General features: G+C 32.7%; 3 protein-coding genes across 5 annotated transcripts in view; all 3 read right to left on the bottom strand.

Annotated features, from left to right (window-relative positions):
- LOC118448436 (roundabout homolog 2) overlaps positions 1–3,180 on the bottom strand; it is a 208,682-nt gene extending 205,502 nt beyond the window's left edge. For 2 of the 3 annotated variants that reach the window (XM_085657147.1, XM_085657149.1), the window contains exon 1: positions 1,683–3,180. In XM_085657147.1, coding sequence (XP_085513273.1) covers positions 1,683–1,746 — 64 coding nt within the window. In that variant the 5' untranslated portion in view covers positions 1,747–3,180. The remainder of the gene's footprint in view (positions 1–1,682) is intronic. The other variant, XM_085657148.1, reaches the window with a different exon arrangement.
- Positions 3,181–15,230: 12,050 nt separating this feature from the next.
- Positions 15,231–16,216, bottom strand: LOC118448440 (uncharacterized). Its single transcript, XM_085657281.1, has 2 exons — positions 16,005–16,216; positions 15,231–15,775 (listed from the first exon to the last, which is right to left on the bottom strand). The coding sequence occupies exons 1-2, from the start codon at positions 16,205–16,207 to the stop codon at positions 15,502–15,504; spliced, it is 477 nt and encodes a 158-aa protein (XP_085513407.1). The 5' UTR covers positions 16,208–16,216; the 3' UTR covers positions 15,231–15,501.
- A 4,793-nt stretch (positions 16,217–21,009) lies between these two features.
- On the bottom strand, positions 21,010–25,019 carry LOC146873023 (uncharacterized). The gene has a single exon (XM_085657292.1). It carries the CDS (start codon positions 24,858–24,860, stop codon positions 23,505–23,507), a length of 1,356 nt encoding a protein of 451 aa, XP_085513418.1. The 5' UTR covers positions 24,861–25,019; the 3' UTR covers positions 21,010–23,504.
- Positions 25,020–25,324: the final 305 nt, after the last annotated feature.

Below are 25,324 nucleotides of genomic sequence, written 5' to 3'. Positions count from 1 at the left end.
TGCCTCGACTGTAAATTAGATATTTTCTTCGTGTTTCTCGAGAAAAAAAAAAGAAAAAGAAAAAGAAAAAGAAAAAAGAAAAGAATTTCGAGATTATCATTTTCTTATCACCTTAGGATATTAAACCGTAAAGAATATGTAAATGTATTTTAAAATTACTTCGATACGTGTAAATTCCAATTTTTATCTATGTAAATACTTACACACGTGCGCGTTACACGTACTATACATACATACGTGTATAGATAGATAGAAACATATGTAAGTACGTTGAAGAAATCTAGAGTGAGAAATCGCGAGAATTCTAGCAAGCGGGACTTTCACGTCCCGTCACTCTATAAAGGGTTAACTCGGTTACGATCCCTCGAGATAGAAAGAGAGAGAGAGAGAGACAGAGAGAGAGAAAGAAAGAAAGAGAGAGAGAGAGAGAGAGAGAGAGAGAGAATATTTCTACGCGGAAATCTCAAGATGTTCTATCCGAGGAAAGAGAAGGCGGCACCGCAACCAACATTCGATCGAGAATTCTGTTCCGTTGGATCGAGCAATCATCAACGGGATAAAATTACATTCGGTACGAACTGAAATCTTTTTACGCGTAAAGTTTACAACAAGTAAACTCTGTGAATGTACCGCATACTATGAACAATAACGTAGCACGAAATGAAATATATTGAATTACTCTGGCACCAATGGCGAACGATTCGATCGGGGAAAAAGCTTTTCGACCTAACCTATGTCTCGGAAATGAGAAACTTCTTTAGAAACGTACCAGAAGCACGTAATTAGCCGACTCATAAATCGATAAGCACTACTTCGCCTTACGTGTCGGCGTTTATCTCAGTTTTAATCGTACCGCGCGATTCTACTTCGATATATGTACGTACATACATATACATACATATCTGTGTATATATGTAACATTTTAACGTCTAACCATAAGTACATTAGTTATAAACGTCGTCGAGTTATACGTACGTTTATGCACATATTAAATTAAGATGCCGATCGATTTAAAGAGCACAAACAGTGATTGCCGATTGGCCGACGTAAGATTTAAGAATCTAAACGATAAATTTTAATCAAACATGGCGAATTTCAATTTCTTCGTTAATTCATCCAAACATTTTTGATCTTATCAATCGCCTGTATATAATATCCACGTTAACTCATTTATCCATTCCAATATGCATATTGATTTATATATAAAAGGTAATGCACTCTGGATACTTAAATACGATGAAAATTAATTAAATTACGAGACTCGTAGAAGCAATCCCGTCGTTTTAACTATCATCTCGTATCGACAATTAACTTTGGTGATATTCATAGACGTCGATGGAAAGTACCGACCGCGTTCAAGTATCAAAACGATTTTACCTCTTAACTTCCCAATTTTATATCGCACTTTATCTCGAGGAAAATTACGGTAATAATGTAGAATGTAAATTTACGTGCTCGTATTCGTACAAATACGAATTACGCGATATTAACCGCCGATTGTCGTTGTTTCCTGCTTAACGTATTTTACATTTTTCTTTTTTTGTTTTTTTTTTTTTTTTTTTAAGAAGAAATAATACAAAAGTGAAACAAAGTTAAAGGAAATAAATCGAAAAACAAAAGGGGGGAGGGGAAAAAAAAAAGAAAATCATACGATTTCGTTCGAACAAATAATAATTACTTACCTCTCGCCGTTAAAGCGAATATCGTGAGGATGAGAAACGACGTCGTCGTCCCGACGCACGGCATCTTCGATGGTATCCAATAGGGTCTTTTTTATTGGCGACGACGACGTTCACGACGTTTTCAAAAAATAATTCCCAGGCGTAAGCTCGACGATTAAATATCATACGCACATGATCGTCGAGAGAGTAACGAGGTGTAGAGAAAAAAAAAAAAAAAAAAAAAAAAAAAGACGAAAAAAGCAAAAAGAAACGAATAACAATAATAATAATAATAATAATAGTAATAGTAATAATAATGACAATGATAATGATAAACAACAATCTCACAGGTCGCACCACAAAATTCTATATCGACGGCTGGGGGATGAGCGGGCGGGAGGAGGAGAAAAAAAGAAAGCACAAGGTACACGAGCTCGAAGCCGACAAGAAAAAGAGAAAGAAAGAAAGAAAGAAGGAAAAGGAAGAAGAAGAAGAAGAAGAAAAAAAAAGAAAAAGAAAAAAAAAAGAATGAAAAGGAACAAACTTTCGCGAACACTCTTTTATCTCTTTCCTCCCTTTTTTATCTCCTTGCTTCTAACCCCGAAGTAATACGAAGAAAGAACGAAAAGGTCAAGGAACTAGCGGTGGACGTCGAGCAAGCCTTTTCGTCCTTCGTCTTCTCTATCTTCTTTCCTTCCTTTTTCCTTTCTTTTCTTCTTTATCTTCTTTTAACAACACGTAGGAAAACGTATTACACTCCTACAACGCAAAACGATCGACCGTTTCGATCGATCGATCAACGGGATTTCCATCGTTATCTATCGAGTCCGAAAATATTTTTGGACGGTTCATAATCCGATCGATTTGTTTCGCCGGTATTCGCGACGGTACGTCGCACTTGGCATCCTCGGAACTAATCTTTCGTTACGACGATAAAGTCACCTTTTGATATCCTCTATATCGATCCACGATTTTTATCAAGGATATATACCGAGGATTTGTTGTTGTTATCGTCGTCGTCGTCGTCGTCGTCGTCGTCGTCGTCGATCAATTCTTTTTTTTTTTTTTCCTCTTGCACGTTCGCGTCTTTCCTATTCGTCGAACTATAACAACATAACACTCTAACGTAGAATTGCTTTTTATTTATTCCTCTCTCTCGTTACGGCATTCGTAATAATTCACGTAATAGTCCTTTCCTTATCATATCAAGAAAGAAAGAGAGAGAGAGAAAGAGAGAAAGAGAGAGAGAGAAATGTTCACCAACTCGAAAAATAACTTTATTATAGTCTTCTCTCGATTTATTAATATTAAACGACAAGACGTTAAGGCGTTCACTTTCCATAAGAAAAGTTCGCCATAAGTCGCTTTATATACATTATCGATCGTTTACAAGGACACGTTTTAAATCGTGTCGTTGTGATCGGGGATAAATATAAAAGAAAAATTAAACTGCCAAAAAAGGGGGTAATAATAGGATAGAAACGTTAAACACGGAACAAACAAAACGACCGATCCTCGCGACGCGACGGTCGATTCGCGACTGTCGATGCGACGATTCCCAAACGGTGCCACGCGCGACTTCGGCCGAGCTCGACTATTCCCGGATAAGTTCGGCCGCGAGCCCTTCGCTACGCTTGCGCCTACGCCCGGCGTCACGTTTCTCTCTCTCTATCTAACTATATCTCATATTTGTCTCACTCTCTCCCATTACCTTGGCCCGGTCTATGCTCTGCGCCTACCTATCCCCACCATACTTTTATACCTTTTATCTTTTCTCTCTCTCTTTCACACACACACATTTATATATACGTACACGTATACACACGTAAATATACATACATATTCTTTTCTCTTTCTCTTGAGAGTCATCGCACTCTCTCGTGCACCAAGAGAGTAACACCAATCCACTTTTACTGTCTCTCCTATACTAATCACACACATATACATGCACTTATACACATATGCAAACGATGCTTATATCACGGTGGTGGCTCCCCCGTACCGACGGTCAGCCATCTCACGCGTTACACCCCCACCACCATTACTGGCACCACACAACCACCATCATCATCATCGGCAACAGCAAACGAAGACTCTCTTTGGATTCGTACCGCCATTCGCTCGATTCGTCCACGCGGTCACGACGACTGATGAACGTTCTTCCTTGCGTCCGAAAATGTGGAATATAGAAGCGTTACCCGTGGCATCCACAAACCGCGGATATTACGTTCTTCCTAGTTGGTTAGCTACGAACTCTACAACGAAATACCTTCAGGCGATAGCAAAATGTTTCGCGTCGCTGTTCCGCCTTCTATTTGCTCGTCGTCACACGTGCGCGCACACACGTACACGCACAAATAGAGACGTATAATAGACTACTTTGTTTCTTTACGTTTTACCGGTTCCTCCTTCTCTATCTATCTTTGTCTCTTAATCCAATTTCACATTCCCTTTTCATACACGTATGGACGGTCGATTTCTCTTTCTCTCTTAATCAAATATTGTACCCTTCGAACGCATAATCATCGCGACTATTTTTTTTTTATTATATTTACTTTTTTTAATGTTTTTATCGTTATCATTATTATTACCGTATCGTCTATATTTTATTATTTATATTTGTACTCGTATATTTTATACATTTTTCAAGTTTCGTACTTTCCACGACGATTCTCAGATTTTTCCTATTCATTTCAAGCGGATCTATTAAATATAATATAAATATTAATTTCTATTTTGAATACCAGGTTAATTTTATTACTATCGTCGTATGTTAACATATTGAACTCGACGTCGTTCCTCTTACGTCAAATTGTTCTATCAAATGTCGAAATAATAAAATGCAAAATAATAATAATATATAATATAAATATAAGTATTATGGGATATTGAATTAAATATAAAAAATCATTCAGTATTAAAATAATTTGAAGTATTCGAAAGGATAAGTAAAGATGTAGGCCAATAATAAACGATAAATATCAATGAAGTCATTACCTAAGTCAAATCCACGGATTTTCTCGATGATGATGATGATAAAATTTTCACGATTAAGGATAAGATATAAATTGTCGTTATTGTTATTGTTTATGACCCGGTTCTCAATATTTATGCATACGGCACGATATATAAACACATCCGTCCACACATATACATATACATATATATATATATATATATATATATATATACGTATGCAGTAAATGTCTGTCCATTTGCGATACAGTCTTTCCATTGAAATTCGTGAGTTGACCCCTGTCACACGCTTCAAATACTGGTTTTAAAATGCGCTTGCAGAAACGCGATACTCGTTCGTTCTCTCAATATCTCTACACGCGGCCACTGTATCAATTTTTCTCTCATACCCTCATGTTTTCTATCTCTTTCTTTACTAACTCATTCTTTTTTTTCTCTTTTCTTCCTTTTTTTTTTCATTCGCGTAAATAAATACCTCTCCTTTTTGACTGAACCCCTCCCTCCGAAACTATTTTTTTTTCTTTTCTCTCTCTCTCTCTCTCTCTCTCTCTCTCTCTCTCTCTCTCTCTCTTTTCCTCCTCGCTATCCACTCAGCCACACGCGTCGGATTTTTTTAATCTCCGACTTTAGTTATATGCTTTTTTCATTTGTTAAGACATCTAAATAACACTTTTACATGGCTCATAGCAGAATTCAGGTTACCTACTCATACGTACGTGTCCATATATATATATATATATATTTATATCATTTGATTTAGATAGAATCGTCTAATTGCATGATCGCCGAAAGATATCTCTTAATTAATCCGTACAAGTCACGATCCAGTCGTTATAATCGTTAAACCGATTTTGTACTATCCGAAAAATCAAGTAGGGCAACCAGGTTCTAGTCGAACATCGTCCTAATTTAACCGGATAGCAAATACCATCTCGAGTAATAGACGTGCCACTGCCTCTTGTAGAATTTGTCGTTCAATAATTTCGCTAGACATTAATTGAAATCGTAGATACGTAACGATATCGATCGGGAATCAGATAATCCTGTTAAACGATGAAAATTCCTTGAACAGAAGTTAATGAAGAGAGGAATGCACATCCAGATACAAGAGAGAGAGAGAGATAGAGATAGAGAGAGAGAGAGAGAGAGAAAGAGAAGAAGATCCCAGAGACCCTAGTAACGTGCTTATTTCCGTAAATTACAATTCGAGATCGACGAATCCTCTCGATCTGTTCTTGCTTTCTAACTTAAACGGTACGAAGAAGCGAGAGATTATTATTGGTTTCTCCGTAAACGACGAGCTAACATTACGCGAATCGTGATTCATAGCTATGTATCTACCTACATACTGCTATGTATATATGTAAGTATCTACGCGTGCTATCGGTTATATAGATACGCTTTCTACGATCGTAATTTACTCTTTCGAGGAGTCTGAAACAATCTTGGATTTTCCTTAATGTTTTCTCGGCTTTTCGTGCGATCGAGATAAGCTCCTACTTTTAACTCTCTACGTTATACAGGGTGAATTCGTTTCAACGTGAACAATTTTATATTTATATATATATATATTTAAATCCTTACGAAATGATTTTTCATTGTTCTTTATGTAAACAAGAGAAAAATAAAAAAAAGATTCCAAACAAAAGATTTGCAAAATAATCTATACAACGTGCAATATCATATAAAATATTCATATCAAATCTATATCATATCGAGTTCATATAATCATGTAACATTTTAACATTCGATAAAATTTATACGTATATATGTATACACGCACATACATACATACATATATCTTGATAACGACATACAAAACGATCGATCGTATTTCGATTAATTCTAAACGAATTTAAAACGACAGAGCATATATATATATATATATATATCTTTTATTAAAAAAAAAAAAAAAAGGAAGAAATTAACACGTAACTAATTCTCGAATAATTCGAATTTTCACAGTATAAAAGAACACCCCGTAGATTTGCTAGCTAGGGAATATCCTGCGTATTAATGCGCATGCGTTTACGAGTCTCGATAATCTTCGAAGCATCCTTCTAGACTATCTCGCGAAGCGCGACGTATGCTAAGAACGTGAACCGTGGCCCCTAAGGTTAAGGCTCGCGGCTAAAGATCGTTGGCGCGAGCCTAACAGAGGATTCACGATGGTTGTACACGATGTTAAGCTACTAGAGAACTTCCACAATGATTTCTACTACTAATACACTCAAACAGACAAAGACACACATACACACACAATATATATTTATATGTATACAATACATAAACATGCTATGAACGATGATTTCCGTGTCGCTTTAATTCGATTCACGGAACAATTCGAAATAATGGATAGAGCATTATAATTTAATCGAAACAAGTACCGTTCTCTCGACGATTCTCTCTCTATCTCTCTCTCTTTCTCTCTCTGTCTGTCTGTCTGTCTGTCTGTCTATCTATCTATCTATCTGTCTCTATCTCTTTCTCTTTCTCTCGTGTGAAAAGCAAGCACATAATAAATTTGATTGAAATGTCATCGGCGTTATATCGCATTCGCGAAATTTTAAAACCGCACATTGATCCGTTCGACGAAAATACGCAAGGTTCAATGCATTTATCTCTACATGATGCATATATATATATATATATATGCATCATGTACGTATAGAACAGATGTAAGTACATATACCAGTTTATAAATACATATGTACGCACATGATAACGGTAAAAATCACAAGGCATTAATTTAATTATGAAATATCGATCACTCCATTCGACAGAAAGAAAAAAGAAGAAGTCATGATCATTTTTTCTCCCCTTCCTTGTAGTTTCGTATCTCGACGTTAATTCCCGGATCGTTTCAAACGGTGATACCTTTAAACCCCCCAATGCACGCATATATACGTATGCACACAAAGTTTATATATATATATAAATAAATATATATATATATATATATATATATATATATTCAAGCACGATTTCAGAGAAACGAACGAATTGGCTTGTTTCGCCAGTTATCCCTTTAATTTTATTCGGCCGTTCGAATAAACGACAAGTTTGTCACCCTCTCTCGCTTTCTTCGCTTCACTAGCATATACGTACGTACATATACACCTACATATTATATATATTATATATATATATAGTCGTAGAGTACAATGTAGTAGAATTTTCAACGAGATTAACTTCCGAAGGTGCGAGGCCAATTTCGCGTACACCGCGATAACCACGTCGCGAGAGAGCCCAGTACGAGGGAGAAAGATGGAATATGAAAGAGAGGGTGCACTCACTCTCCCATCCCCTCTCCCTCTCTCTCTCTCTCTCTCTCTCTCTCTCTCTCTCTCACCTACATATACCTACATATATTCACGCATTCGTTCTATATATGCTTACATACTTATATCCGAACAAGAAAGAGAGAGAGAGAGAGAGAGAGAGAGAGAGAGAGAGAGAGAGAAAGAGAGAGAGAGAGAGATAGATGTTCCAAGAGGAAGGCGTTACTCCAGAGCTCGTCGTAAAGTGCAATATTCAGAGGCATACTAAACGTAGTCCGCCTTCCATCTAGTACGGCGTAGTGCGTCGTCTAATCTTCCCTAATGCCGCCACACACGCATTCCATTTATCGCAACCGAGAAAGAGAGAGTTGTTATATTTCGTGGACACGTTCATGCTAATTTTGCTAGAGAGTGAGAAAAGGAAATATAGAAAAAAAGAAGACATTTTCTATTTCCATAAAAGGATTCATCCAAAGGTGGACTATTAATGAGAACTGTAAAAGCGTGTCTTTGACTTTAAACGTGATACGAACCTTAGAAGATGAAGCTTTTAAAACGAACCTCACGTAGAATTAAAGAGAGGGAGAGAGAGAGAGAGAGAGAGAGAGAGAATGTGTCGAGTATTATTTTATTTATGAGAATATTCTCCTCTCTCTCTCTCTCTCTCTCTTGCTGTTACGTATGTATTTAGCTCGGCAATAAATACATAATATAATACATAAGTATTATATACACATGTAAGTCGTATGTCTCCTAGACAGAGATTTATGTCTAACCTAAAGGTATATATAGAAAAATGATTGCCGTCAAAATTCTATTAAAATATTTTCTCATTTTTAAATACATTTGAAAATATTTCTTATTTCTGACACAATTAGATTATATAGGAAATAATAAATTATCGTTTAAGATTTCGCTTATATATATTCGCTAACGATATATTCGTTTGAAAAAAAAAAATCAAATCTCATTTCAATCGCGTAAATTAAATTAATTTTATAATATAATTAATTAGGATTCATCGATTTTTTTCCTCGAAATAAAAGTTAGCAGGTATGAGGTATAGGATATACAATCTTCGTATTTCACTCAGACTTTATTGTCCTCACGAAAAAGAAAGAGTGTAGCGAATCGGCTAAGCGAGTCAGGCATAAAAAGTCAGTCAGTATCCCTCTATCTTTTTCTCTCTTTCACACTCTTTGCCTTGCTAATATGATCATACACGTCCGTCGTACCGGTTTTGGGCGGCGCTATACCGGTTCCTCAAATATTCGCTACACTGTCCCGAAAGATTGTATAAAAAGTGATATTTAGACCGGTTTTTGCTTCAACAGCAGAAGCATACAATTTTTTATTCTTCTTTCGATCTACGTAGACGCAATTTTTCACGTTCCATACTCGTCAAGGTTCTATTGTCATGTAATAGACGCGATAAAAGTTAATGCTCAGCGACAAGAGTCCCAAACGTTTATTTCGATATTACGGATCGTTTTTTCTTTTTTCTATTTTTTTTTTCTCTTGCTCTTGCCGATCTTTACCCAACTTCTTTTTTGGAACATTAAAAGAACGTCAAACACAACGGGCCTTAGTGGGTCTGCCTTTTGTTAAAATTTTAAACGTGAATCAGCGTACGAGTTTGGACCACCGTGATTGTTAGTCAAGCTTGTCGGGTTGGTAACATCATTTCTGTTTGATATGAAACGGGTTTAACGCGTCAGATCTTATCAAAGATTTAAAGGAATTACATTTTTAAAAACCATTACGACAGGATCTATCGTACGGGCGGAATATTCTACGTTTAGGGGAATTATATAACACAGATTTTATAGTGAAAGAATTTCTGTTTACATGTATAACTTTGTACACATACGAGATTAATCCAGTTACTAAAGATCGTTTGCGCATAGTTATTGCGCAGGTTATTCCCCCCCACCCTCCCTCCCTCACCCCTTCGTCTCCCACCCTATCACCCAATTTAAAGTTAATTCATTTTCCTAATCTGTTTTCTTAGTGTTACGACGATCACGTACCTTTAATACGTATTTTTGCGAATGTTATACCAGTCGTTAAAATGAAACCAACAAGATATAGAAAATATCTCCTGTTAATTACGGAATTTGATTCATTTCTTTTTTTTTTTTTTTTTTCAAATGCCTATGAAAAATGAGATCTGCCGATATTTATCGTCAATTAAAGCAAACTTATGGTGATATGAATTGATGAATGAACGAAATGCGAGAAAATAATGAGAAAAATGATTTAATGATAACGAATGAATTAACGGGGAATTAATGACAATATTTTTGAAAAGTAGACACGTAATTATCGACATTTCGACAGTCGAACATTTTTTTTCCCTACTCCTTCGAATATTTCTCATTTTTTCTTTGACAAAATTATATCAGAACATCTGCGAGTAAAACAAACTTTGCAAACGATAGAAATTGTACAGGACGATTAGAAAAATAACGTGATAAATTCTTAGAAAATGATCGTATGGAAAAATTGATTAAGGGTGTTGTATGTTAAAAAAAAAAAAAAAAAAAAAGAAAAAAAACAGAATGGAAATAAAAGAAAAAAAAGTAAATAATAAAATATTTTCATAATCTTTCCGAGTCATCAAAGGTTTTTGAATATCTGTATTATATCTCGTACTTAAATAGATTTTTCTAAAATTTATATATATATATATATATATATAAAAAAAATCGACGATAAGATATAAATATTTACGACGATTGATCTGATCATATAAATTTCAATAGAATCTCCATCGAGATTATACATACATACATATATATATATATATATATATATATATATATATATACATATATTCAGTTGTATCGGACTGACAGTTTCACACTTTCGATTTGCAAATTCGAAAGAAAAAGGAAAAGAAAAGAAACCAAAAGAAAAAAAAAAGAAAAAAAAAAAGAAAAAAAAAAGAAGAAGAAGGAGTTCCAGATCGAGACAACATATATCTATCACCAGCGACAAAATTATAAACGCAGAAATAAAGAAAAAATAATCGAAAGAAGAAGGGAAATAGAGTGCTCGATCATTTTGACCGATCGTAGGTGGCCGATCGATGGGGTGATCACGTTCGTTAATGTTGCCACAATCGTGGAGGTGGAGTACGAAGGGAAACGTTGTGGTACGTTACTGGAACCGGAAATGGACCGACTGGGCAAACAATTGCAAACTTCCCTCTGTAAATAACCGGAAACTCGACGGATATATACCGTGCGGCTGTGGAATACTCTCTCTCTCTCTCTCTCTTTCTTTCTCTTTGTATCTCTCTCTCTCTCTCTCTCTCTCTTTATCTCTCTCTCTCTCTCTCTCTCTCTCTCTCTCGTACATACATATGTATATCTAGGCTGGTTACGCGAATGCTTTTGTGCTCTCGTTCGATTAATTCGACGGAGTGAATGCGCGATCCACCTCGCGACAACATGCCGCGACGCGTAATGGAGCGTATTAAAGCGAAATGACGCGAGTCGAACTCAAAAGCCGTCCCAGGTCCCGTCCACAGATTTTCTATTTTCAACTCTTGGACCTTCCATCTTCGAAACTAATCGACGTTAACTCACGACGATAACATGTTCACCCTTTTAAACGGATGGTTCCTCAAATTTTAAACGACAAACGGAAAAAGATAATTTTGTTTTTCTTTTTCTCCTTTTATTCTTTTTTTTCTTTTTTTTTTTTTTTTCTTTTTTTTTCGTTCCTTCTTTCTTTACCTCCTGCGTACGTGTTTATTCCTTTTATTTTTCTCACGCTTAATATTTTCCTCGCTGAAATTTGAAAATGGTTAATCTAAGGACTACCACTTAAAGGAGAAAGTAAACCGATGCCTTTTTAGTATTTACCAAAAGATCGCTATCCCATGGCGCCGTTGTCGATACCCCATAACTCTTCAAAACTCAGGCCACCCATGCACTCACTTAATACCACTCTGGTTAAGTATATATATATATATATATATATATATATATATATATATATATATATACGAAAGATCTTCGATACATATGTATGTATGTATGTCTAAAAGTTACATTTCGTAATTATAAAACAATAATAAATATAAAAATTATTAATAAATATATAAATTGCATTTCAATTAAATTTCAGAAGTATCTCTTAATCCTTAATAAATCTTCGTTAATAAACTTTTAAATCAATTAAAATCGTAAATGTTAATAATTTTTATCCAATTGGTAAGTTGATTATACGATGAACGTAGTGCGTTCGAGGTAAGAGAATGTAAAAAATGGGACAATCAAAAAAAAAATCTGAAAGGTCAGTCGGTATTCGTTATTCCATTTAATTAATTAATAAAGTCTTTGATTACCCCTATAATTCTATATTCTATATTCTGTAAACGATAATTAGTTTTTAAGTTTATATTCAACATTCTATGAAACTGATTTTTAATTAATAACTCTATATTTAACCTACCGTTAAACTGATAATTATTTAATAAGTCTGTGTTCCGGATTGTGTGATACGATAATAAATCAATATGTCTATATTCAGAAATTTAGCAAATTATTAATTCAGTTGAAACGTTATGATATTCTTTCATAATTTTCATTGGACATACTATTCTTAAATCAATAGACTGATGTTGTAACGGGTAAACAACTTGAACTTTTTATTTTTAATACTCCGTCTATTTTTTCCATTCATTTTCCAGTCTATTAAATCTTCTTTAATTTTATCCTATCGGTTTATATCTTCTGTCCTGTCGCTCATCATCGAATTCATTTTCCTTAAAGACAATTAACATCAAAGGACGATAATAATGTTCGAAATTTTCCTCGAGACAGAATTATTTTATATAATTTAATAATTACATTATTTTCTATGTTTATTATATCTATACGAACAAAGTAAATTAATGTATGTAAAATAATAATAATAATAATAAAATGTATCTTTAAAAAAAAATAAATTTTATAACGCTGATATTTCTATTTTCATTTTATATATATATATATATATATATATATATAAAACAAATATTCGATCGACATTGGATATGTAAAAAAATAATATTTGTAAAAAACAAATGCATTTAAATTTTACATTTGAATAAAATTCTAACGATAAATTTGTCAATTATCTATATAAAGGTATATCATATCGAATGAAAAAAAAAAAAAAAAAAAAAAAAAAAAGAGAGAAAAAAAAAGAAATGTTATCGTTCAAACGTTCGGAAAATAAGTGAAACGATGAGAAAAGAACGAAGGGGATCGTCCCTGTATCAGTCTTCTTCCTGAATGCTTCCATGCCACGCTCCTGGAAATGACCTTTGACTTATATCTAATCGGCCTATTCATGAGCTTGTGCATCCTCTCTCTCTCTCTCTCTCTCTGTCTCTCTCTCTCTCACTCACTCACTCGTTCTTTCCGCAACATATGTGCACATTTAATGGCACGCCGCGTTTCGAATTAACGATCGCATTCTCGATCTTATCGATAACACGAAAATGTACGTTCGATTAAATGTATTTATTTCATTAAATGACGTACGCAAAGCGTATCTTTTAATGGAATATACAAAATTACAATCAAACTTGATTATCTTTTAATTTGTATTAAATAATTTCTCTCTGTATTTGTGTACATGTGTGTGTTTGTGTATGATTGTACGTGTGTACCTGATGAAATAAAAACTTTATTTAAATAATAGTTTATTCTATTTATATATAATTGAAATAATAAAGTTCATTCAATTTTTTTCCCCCAATTAATTGGTATATTACATAAATTAATTCGTTAATATTAAAATAGAATAGAAAATTTCCAAAAATTAAATACTATCGAAAAGTTAATCAATCAAATCTATTTTATGTATTACATAGAATTGAATCGAGAAGTAGGATATTATTAAACAACGAGATATATGTAGAGTGCGTTCGACCACTTCGCTTCGGACCCCTATATCTGTCATTTGTCTGTCATAAATAATTAACGAACACAGAAGTATCACTACTGATTTAATTTCTCCTCCGTCAATTTAAATTTTATTATTTGTTAAATGTCATTTAATCATTTAAAGATTTAATAATAATTAAATTATTTTTCTTATTATTCGAACGATAACAAAGCGACGATAAATTACGATGAATTTGCAAATATTAACGATGATAAAGTGAATATGAAAAAAAAAAAAAAAAAAAGAAAAAAAAAAGAAAAGAAAAGGAAAGATGAGAAATCGTATCGAATCAGTTCGAATTTAATTTTATACTGAAGGTAAGAAAAGGGCCGTGCGAAAAAGCTTGCGACCGTGTAACCTTAGCTCTTTGCTCGTCGAAGTTGTTAATCGTAGAGGGAGGGGGAGGGTAGTGGGGTTGAGGCGTGAGCGGAGGGTTGTTGCACCCCGCATACGATCGATCCCCTCCTTCCGTACACACAGCCGCTTATCCAGCTCGTTCATCGTTCGCGTTAATACAAAAATCGGTAACGTCGTCCACGATTAGCTCGAAAAGTTCCCTATCGACTAGACCATTCCGTAAAAGGCTGGTGTAAAACCTTCGACGAGGTACAATGAAATTGACCATGTTTTAGGAACAATATTTTTTCTTTTTTCTTTTTTTCTTTGCCTTACAAAACTTAATATTTTCGTTCAGATATTATTCGAACTTGAAATCCTTCGAAGAAAGAAAAAAAAGCAGAGAAACGTTATTGGATATCTTGATTGTATTGATTAAAAGAAAAAAAAAAAAAAAGAAAAAAAGGAAAGAAAAATATCAAACGAGAAATAAAATTTACTATTAAATTTATTTTCATTAAAAATTTATTATTTTTAATAAATTGTCAGATATTTTTCTATTTTTCCTTTTATTTCTCATTGATAGAAATATTAATATCGTTTCTTTTTTTTTATATCGCATGATAGAATACACGATATAATTATATAGAATAATACAATATTGACAAATTTCTAAAAGATATTTTTAAATTCTACGGACCGTAATAATCCCCTATTAATGCATAACTATGAAGACCCGTGAATATATAGTACTCTTATCGTCCATACGTATAAACTTTATCGGATCACTTGGATCATGCCATTATTCATCTGAAACTACTGATCAAACTTTTCATTTACATTTAATACATTCGTCCGCGCATTATTTTATAATATTCTATCTTAACGATGAAAATGATTCCAAAAATATATGACAATGATACATTTAATTATTTCTCTGAGAAATTTTACAAATCTACATGTACAATAGGAAGACATATTGTTTTTTTTTCTTTTTATAAAACGAGAACATATCAAAAAGCGACGTTTACGTTTTTTCTTTCATATTGAATAAATATTCCCTTAACTATCTTATTATAAGAGGGGCGGGGAGGGGGGAGGGAGAGGGATATATCTCGATAATGTCACGAATAAATAAATTACCTGCACTCTCAAAAATATAATACTTTAGTGACATAAGTGAGGATTTTTTTTTCTTCTTTCTTTTTAGTAACAAACGTATACACGAGAGAGAGAGAGAGAGAGAGAGAGAGAGAGAGAAGGAGAGAGATAAGGAAGCATTATAAAAGACGTACATTGCTTTAGAAATGTGGCATGCAGTCTTGTTGAATGGATTCCTCCTCAGAGTTCGAGAATGTACTACTACCAATGGTAGTAGTAGTAGTAGTCGTCTTAGTAGTAGTCGTCGTCTCTTCCTTGGAAGATTTCCCTTCAAAAGTTTCCGTCGAGGGTATAGGCTGACCCGTCTCTCGCAGATATTCCTTGAGATCCGTCACTATTTCGTAACGAGGTCGATTAAAAAACGCACCGACAGCCTCGTGAACGTTTTCCTCCGGTAAGCTTCTCAATAGATATCTGATGAAAAATAAAAAACGTAAAAATATGGACAAGAGATAGAGAATAAAGAGAGGGATGATAAAAGAGGACAAAAAGAAAAGAAAAGAAAAGAAAAAAAAATTACGATGATAATAATAATAATAATAATAATGATAATAATAATAATAATAATAAATAATTAGAAAGAAATGAGAATTTTTGAGTAATAAATGATGAAAAAGAAATTTAATTAATTAATCAGATATACCTTAACAAAATACTTATGAAAGCTTTTACTTCGGGATGTTTCTTCAAGTAAATCTCATTCTCTCTTTGTCGTGATAATCTCCTACGAGTCAAGCACTCTATCTGTTTTCTCGATAGCGAGCCAATATCGTAGTTTCTCTCATCGTACGGTGGTTCAATCGAATGAAAGTGACGTTGACCTTGAACTCTTACGAATCGATCCATACTCTCTATCTCTATCTATCTGTCTATTTATCTATCTTTTTCTTTCGATATCTGCCTGCTTGCTTCCCTGCCTGCATGCCTGTCTAACTAACTGTCTGACTGACTGACTGACTGCCTGCTTGACTGCCTGCCTGCCTGCCTGCCTGCTTGCCTAACTGACTGACTGACTGACTAGTTGCCTGATTGTCCCTGGATAATAGCTGTCGATGGATTTTCACAATGACTCTTCCTCGACATCCAAATTTATCTTTTCCTCTTCGCTTCTACGAATCGTTTCCACGTATATACATGAAATTGTACGCGAGTGAAATGTATCGATTCTTTTTCGAAAATTTTCATTCACGTTTTATCGATTATATCGTTCATCGATACATATTCAACGTAAAATCATTGATTTTGTATTCAACGAAAGCGCAAATATTTTATTTTATTAAAAAAAAAACAACAAGAGTTTCGTCGTTATTTTATTTTATTTTCTTTTTTTTTTTTTTTTTTTTTTTTTTTTTTTTTTTTTTTTTTTAATGAGAAGTTCGACTTTTTAATGAAATTACATTGAGACATTTGTCAAAGTTTTACATCTTTGTCATTTCTTTTCCTTTTTTCTATTTTTTTTGTTTTTTTATTATTTACAAAAAAAAAAAATGAATACACATGAAACTTTTCAAAAATGACGAGTCGCATAAACGTATCGATATTCGAAATTAAAATAATTTCTTCAAAGTTCGTTCAAATGATCATCTTGAGTATATAATGAACTAGACTATACCGTGGTAACAAGGCTATTTTTACTTTATGTCGAAGATTAAAAAATTTGAAGCTTTAAAGTCTGAAAACTTCCAAATGATATTTCCGAAGGTCGAACTTACAAAGCTTTGAAATTTTGAAGCTTATAAACTTCTTAATAGAATCTTCAAAGATCGAAGCCGCGTAGAGTTCATAATTTTAAACGTCGTATACGTGTAATTAAAAATTATAATTATACAATGCATATTGGATAGTCTTAATTTAGATAGACGACATCTTTAAATTAAACATTGTAAATCGCGATAAAGAATAACGAAAAAAAAAAAAAAATAAATAAATAAATAAATAAATAAATATAAAAATATAATAAAATATTTCGAAGTATATGAGACTCATGGAAAAGTATACTTGGAACTTTTCCAAAATTCATATCGTATTTCTAAAGGATTTCAAGTACTTTTAGCCGTATCATATCGAAATATTATATCTACCACGAAAAGACGTTAACAATATCCCATCCATACCTCTTGTCTGATTTTGATACGACATCTAAAAAATAGATATTATTCGAACGTTATAAAATGTCAAAGTGAAATTTTCCATCGAAATCAATTCTATTCGTCGATCTTTTCGAGTATATACGAAAGGTGACAGTTTAAATGTGATGATTATAAAACAAAAAATAAAAAAAAAAAAAAAGAAAGAATAAAAGAAATAAAAGAGAAGAAAAGAAAAGAGAAATTATATTAAATATTAAAGTCTATAAATAAAACGTTCGCTCGTTCGATGACGAAGCTTTTCCTGAAAATGTATTCCCGGGGGTGCGAGGGTTAATGTTCCATTCTATCTCTCTCTCTCTCTCTCTCTCTCTCTTTCTCTTGTACGTCGACGACGTAATCTTCTTACGATGATGCAGAGAATGGCAAAATGCGTGGGAAGCCTTTGGTAATAGCCGTACGTATTGTCGTTTCAAGAGTACAACCGTGAAAGGTTAATCCAAATTTTCGAAATTCAAAACTCGAGATGTTCCAGAAATCCGTCCTATAAATGCCAAATACACACACACACACACACACATATATATATATGTTATATACATGAAAATATATATAAGGTAATCTGTTTTTTCGATCTCTTCTTTTATTTGGAACATACGGCAAAGTTGGCGGACGAGATGTCCTCACAAAAATTCCTGAACAAATAGTTGCGGCTCGTCTGTGTTTTGGACAAATTTACGTGACTTTTGTTTGTAAACGACGCGAGCTCCAAGCATGAAAAGTTTGGCCACTTTTCATGACGCGCAAGAGAGAAATAAACTAAACTGCACTATACTCCGTGATCGAAAGAATTTAATGATATTCAAATGTATTTGCGAATGTAAATGCTTCGTTCAATACATTTTTTAAGTTAAAAAAAAAAAATATATATATATATATACATAGATTTAAATCATATATGGATGATTCTACGAAAATAGGAATGTTTTTGCGGCTCTTACTTTTTATACTTTAATTAATATTAAATAAATTGGATTATATTTTTAATACGACAAAAAAAAAATCGTACATTTTATCTCTCGTGAAGGCTCATCGTAGTTGATAAATAATATTTTTTCTTGAATGCCCGTAAACAACTATATTCTTAGAAACATCATAGATTGTACTTTCAGAACACGTATATCCTTAACAATAATATTTATAAACACATATATATATATATATATATGTTTTTTAATTATTACTTGTTTTTTTATGTTATTTATACATTCTCATTTCCTCATTTAAATCTCTTCGATTTCAAATCCATATACAATGTGGCCAATGAAAGATTGAAAATATAATTATATAAAAAGAAAAATAACTTTTAAAAATACATATTTTTCAATGGCCATCATATATTATATAATAACAATAATTAAAATATTTTTATTGAAATCGATATAATGTCCATTCTTATATTAACTTTACATATACGATATTATATATAATAAAGATATTATATACATATGTGATGTTTACTAAGAAAACTCTGTTTCTTGTAAGTGCAAATATGTATTCCTAGAAGCATCGTATTTTGCATAATATATGTAGGTAAGTGTGTATGTGAGCGACTATAAATCAAACGATGCTTTTGTTAAACGAAAAACAAAGTAACGACCGTGGCAAAGAAAATTAAAACCGAAAGATAAGCGTAAAATCAAGATAAGTGAGTAAAATATAAAGAAGAGAAGGAATATGACTTGTTCAATACACTTTATCTTTTTCTTTTCTTATTTACTTCTTTCGTTATATTATATGTCTTTTTAAAATAATATTTAATAAAAAATATAATAAACTACAATATTATTATGATACATATGTATATTTATATATGTATATATACGTATTATTTATTTTTAAATGAATTTATATTATTTTTATAAATAATATTTCAATTATTTATTTTTTTATTTTAATTTGAATATAGAATAAAAGAAAAATTATAAACATACAAATTATACACAAAAGTACATATGTATTATATTAAATTATAACAATAATTTACGATACATATACATATATTTATTATTTTTATAATTAATTAATTAATTATACATTACTATTATATTATATTATTATATATTAATATAATTATTATATTAATAAATAATTAATTTTATATTTACTATTTTACAAATTTATTTACCATTTTTAGTAAATAAAATTTTTCTTCAATTTTTTTACAAAAAGTGAGACAAACTTCCATCAATCCAATATATATATATATATATATATATATATATATATATTGGATATATATATATATATATTGGATATATATATATATTGTACATACATATACGTACATATATATTATGTTAATTTAGAACAATAATTTATGATACATGTACATATACATATAATAACTTAACATGATATATATATATACATATATATGTATATATGCATACATATATATTATGTTAAATTATAACAATTTACGATTCACATAATCACGCGATTATGATACTTATCCCGTCTTGTCTTGAAAATAGAGTCGTTAACGTAATTACGTGGATATCGTTTATTTGTGCGTGGCGAAGCTGAAAGCTGCAACGGACTAAGCAAGCCAGCAAGCAAGTCAGGAAGGAAGGAAGGAAGGAAGGAAGGAAGGAAGGAAGGAAGGAAGGAAGAAAGAAAGTGCACAAGGGCTCGAGCGTGGGGGTTTCGAAGTTGGAAAAAGAAGAGACTGGCGACGATGCCGTGGGAAGCTGCTTGAGAAGAAGAAAGAGAAGAGAAAGACGTAAGATGGAGAAGGAGAAGGAAGAAGAGAGGAAAAGGCAGACCTGGCGACCGCCTCAAGTTCGATGCAAATACACCGACCGATGCATTATTCAAGAAGGAACTATTAGAGTATATAATATATACATATACAAATACATACAAAATGTCTAGGTAACTATTGCTATGTACAAAAGCTCTTTATTTACCGATCTTATGAAATATATTTCATTATATATATATATATATATATATATATATTATGAAATGTTTCATACATATAGAAAAGTAAATCATTGAATTTTATTTACATTTTTTTATTAAATTTTATATCGAAATTGTTAGATATATATATATATATATAAAAAAAAAAAATTGCTGAAATAAAGGATCATTTTATCTGAAAATGGTCCATCGAATCACTCTATATAAACAATAAGATATAGTATGATATTTCCGTTATAGATATCCTACATAAACGAGCTGCAATCAAAATATTGTATTTTTAAATGAAATCTTTTCAACAAACTCAACATATTTTTATTGCCATCACTTCGAATATATTCTCTAAGAACAGATACGATCCCAAAAAGCTCTCTCTCTCTCTCTCTCTGTCTCTCTCTTTCTCTCTCTTTCTCTCTTTCTATCTATCTCTATTTCTCTTTATTTCTCTACATACGAACCAATCCATTTTCTCGAACGAAGATCTTCTTTTGATAAATAGAACATAACACACGCGGAAGCTCGTATATCGGGATGAGATCGATTTTAGTTTTCTATAGTTTTCTATAAGATTTGTTATTCTTTACGATTGGGACGTTTATTGAATGAAATACATCAATATAGTAAGGACGAGTATAATACGTCGAAGACCATCTTACTGCCAATAATCTTCAAAGAATTCAAGAACGATTTAAATGTAAAATCTTCGTTATATACGATACTTTGATATTTTTTTTTTTTTTTTGATTTTTTTTATACGCCATTCAATTCGAATATTTCTTTTCTTTTTTTTTTTTTTTTAACGAATTTTATTCCGCAATATCGATCGTAAAAATTTTCTATCATTAAATATCGCAAATATTTCAGTAGTAGAATAAATTATTAATATTTGTTTCAAAAGAATTGTTGAAATATCTTGTAAAAATTATTGATAATTTTGGATTTAATTCTCTAATAAAAAGTATTAATATCTTTCGATATATCGTTCCATTTAAATACGACAGTTGTAGAAAATTAAGCGAAAATCATAAGCTTAACGTTCGAACGTTTTCGGTAAATTAAATGTCGATATATCGGTCAATTGATCAACCGTTATCATTAAATAATACATTCGTCGTCTCGTTAAGGCTGATACATGAGAATACAGGATTTTGCGGGCATCGTTAAACCAACTGCGAGAATTCACACAAAAGGGATCGAACGTTCACGCAACCGTACACGAGGACCCTCTACATTCTAACAAAACGTTATTTTCGTTCGTTAAAATCATCATTATCTCGAACTAATTTCTAATAGTATTTATACGAATCTAATATTTTGAAAATCTCGTAACTTCGTAATTGTAATAAACGTTTTATGAATAATTTTTCCTATTAACAATCCTTTAAAGTATTTCACATATTTCGATTAAATCGAATATTTTTTTGTATCTTCGTTTGATTTCTCTTTTTTTTTCTTTTTTTTTTTTTATTAAAACTATTTCATCCTTTTCCTTTTTTCCCTGTTTGTTCCAATTAATACTATTATGCGATAATTATATTTAATTAAATACTTATGCGTGATAATTATTAATATCTCTAAATGTTTGATTTCTATAAAACATTACTTCAAACGTAAACGACAATTTATCGATATATCCTTGACGAAAAGATGTTAATTAATATTAATTTTTTATCTAAAGCTACGAATGAAATCTTTTTACAATAATAAAACGATTAAAATAATATTAAAATAATATTAAAAATAAAGACATCTTTTATTTTTTTCTTTTACAAATAATTACCACTCTAATGCGAATAAATTTCAATGTAATAGTCAATGTAAATATTTTCACGAAATTGTAGAGTAAGGAAAAAAAGGAAAAAAAGGAAAAAAAAAAAAAAGAAAAGAAATAAATAAATAAATAAATAATTGAGATCAAATCAAATCACGTTTTTCTTTCTTTCAGCGAAACGAAAATATAAAAAGGTAGAAAGAAAATGGCGAATCCCTTGCTCCCTCCAATTTCGATCGACGAACTCTACGTCGTCGTATGGGCCAACGGTCAATGCAGTTCGTGAATTTCCTTTCCATACATTTCATCCTTTCATAGAATTTTCCACGGCAATTCTGGTCTCTCGCTCGATATCGTAATCCCCGTTCGGACGAACAAGAAAGAAAAATAAAGGAAACAATGGTGGAAGCGAGATCGAACGATTTTCTCATGAGACGTAGGATAAAATGAAGAAAATGAAATCGAATTCAAATACTTCGAGGGAAAAAATAATTTTCCCAATGTTTTTTTCCCCCGTAAGAATCGTGGCGAAAGTGCGACGATAAAATTGATTTTCTCCATTCCGTTCTTCGTCGTTCATCTTCTCTTTTTCTTTACCTTTTTTTTTTTTCTTCTTACTTTTTTTTTTCTTTTTTTTTTTTTTTTTTTTTTACGTTTTCTATTTTCTTCTTCTTTTATTTCCCTTCCACTTCTTCTCTCTAGTCACTAATCCCACCTCGAACAAAAGAATTCCCCCTCTTTGTCCAAGCTGACAGAACACCGTGTAAGTTTTCTCGATTCGTAGTTGAGTCTTCTCTCTCCTTCTCTCTCTCTCTCTCTCTCTCTCTCTCTCTCTCTCTCTCTCTCTCTCTCTCTCTCTCTCTCTCTCGTACACGCTCTTATTGTTAAAGAACATAAAAGCTAAAAAGAGAAAGAAGAGAGAGAGAGAGGGAGAGAGATGATCGAGCGTCAAGTTTTTCCTCGAATCTTATTGTGGGATTTCACAAGACACATTACACAACGAAAATGTAAATGAATTTTGCAAGAACAGACGCGAGATGAAGACGAAAGTGAGAGATACAGAAATAAATATATACATACGAATTATTGAATATGTGTGTGTGTGTGTGTGTGTGTGTGTGAAGCGTGTATATATATAAAGTCCAAGTGCATCATAAATGTGAAGCCATAAAAATGAGCAGACGAACGTTGTAACCTCGAAAATTTCAAAGAAGCCTAACCGGAATATTATCTGTGAGATCGTCGAAATGAATTAATCCATACCAGTCAAAATAGTAGTTCCATTACGATCCTCGGATCAGACGAAGCAATAGAATATGTCAGTTATTTTTTGTCTGATATTCTTCCGTGTTAATAACATGAAGAGCCATAGTATGGGCTGGATTAGACGACAGATCTTTAGGATGACGAGTTTGTTGAAACATGCAAAGAGAGTCCCAAAGAACCAAGGTGCACCCATCAATAAATAAAGCCTTAGAAATAGGAAATATTTCTTGGTGAGTAAGCTGCTTTGATTTTTCGTCGCCATTTTGGTACTACTTTGTATCCGTATGATTTTATAGGTCGTGAAAAGAAATAGTACGTTGTTACATAGTAGAGTGATGAGAGGTATGACAAAGAAGTAGAAATTCACCGTTGGGTTTGGGCCCAAGCAATACCGAACGTAATTGGGCTTCAACGGGAAGTTCTTTGGTATTCCTGGTGTGTATTCGAAGATGCCGGCAACGACCGTTGGTAGAAGCGCACCACCCCAAGCGAAAACACCGTATAGAAGCAATCTCCTGTATTTGTCTCTCTCGTTGTTAGCACCGAGTCCAACCGTCCAACGGAATCTTGTGATAGAGAGGGTCATGTCGAAGCAGATCACGTTCAGCCAGAATACCGTCGCCAGGGTGAAATATTGTAGAAGAAGCCAAAGTAGGATGGTCAGGTTATCGTCCAAGGAGTACTGACAGTAACTCAGAAACGTTAGTATACAACCCAATCCCAACAAGGATATGTTGTGCCGAAGAACTGCACGATTGTAGACACCTTTACGTAATTCAGATACTGACAAATATGTTACTACGACGACGATGCAAAGTATCATATGGGCTATGTTCGTCAGCATATAAGTTTTCGCACCCCAAAATATGGCTTCTAATTTTTTCGTACGATTCTTGTTATCGCATATCATCGTAATCTCAATACTCTCGTTGTTAATTCTCATTGTCGTGGTTGATAAGATCGACGTAGTTGATGTATTTTCATAAATCTTTAATAAATCCGGACACTTGGCCAACACTTGGCTCCCATTCGTCATCGTTTCGAGACAATAATCATTTGGGACGTCGACCGTCGTGTAAGTCCAGGAATCGTTTGGACCACGTTCCATCAACATTGCAACGTTCTTCTCGCATGAGAACCCATGAGCACGTATTTCCGTCTCCATTTCCTTCGAAAAATGATTATCCTCGATGACCTTCACGCACGTCAGCTCCTCGTCGAAGAGATAACCCTCGATACAACATTTCTTTGGCAGATCTATCCGATGATAGTCGTTCCATTTCGTTGATGGTCTTATCGATACTGATGGTGATGTTGGTGTGGCTGTGTTTTCAACGAAAAAGAGGATACTCGTGAAGAAAAGCCTTGCCATACGATGTACGTGCATCTTCTTTGATATATCGTTCGGCACTGACGACAATAATTAAAGTGCATGCTTTGTGAATCATTCGACGTCCTTACATTTTTATACTATTATATGTGCTATTCTATTTACCTCTTATACGTATATATATATTTTATGTACATGTATTTATCGCGGAGCTCGTCAAGCTACTCGAAGAACGTTTTTCCTCTTGTTTTATTTTTCTCTCTTTTTCTTTCTCTCTCTCTCTCTCTCTCTTATTTTCCCACTTCTCTTTCTTTCGCAACATTATTCAATAAAACTGATTATTTGTGTGACTCGTTCGAGATGTAAATTTAAAAAATAAATAAATTATAGCCATGAGTCTCATCTCATTCCTCATCTCTTATCAATCTTTTCTTTTTTTTCTTTTTTGATTTCATTGTTTTTCTCTCTCTCTCTCTCTCTCTCTCTCTCTCTTTTTTTTTCCTTTATTCACTTTTTCTTTC

This window comes from Vespa mandarinia, chromosome 5 (assembly GCF_050613455.1).
Source record: "Vespa mandarinia isolate Hongniang chromosome 5, ASM5061345v1, whole genome shotgun sequence".
NCBI classification, from domain to species: Eukaryota; Metazoa; Arthropoda; class Insecta; order Hymenoptera; family Vespidae; genus Vespa; species Vespa mandarinia.
The sequence above is the reverse complement of the archived record's forward strand: the minus strand, read 5'-3'. Positions and strand labels throughout refer to the sequence as shown.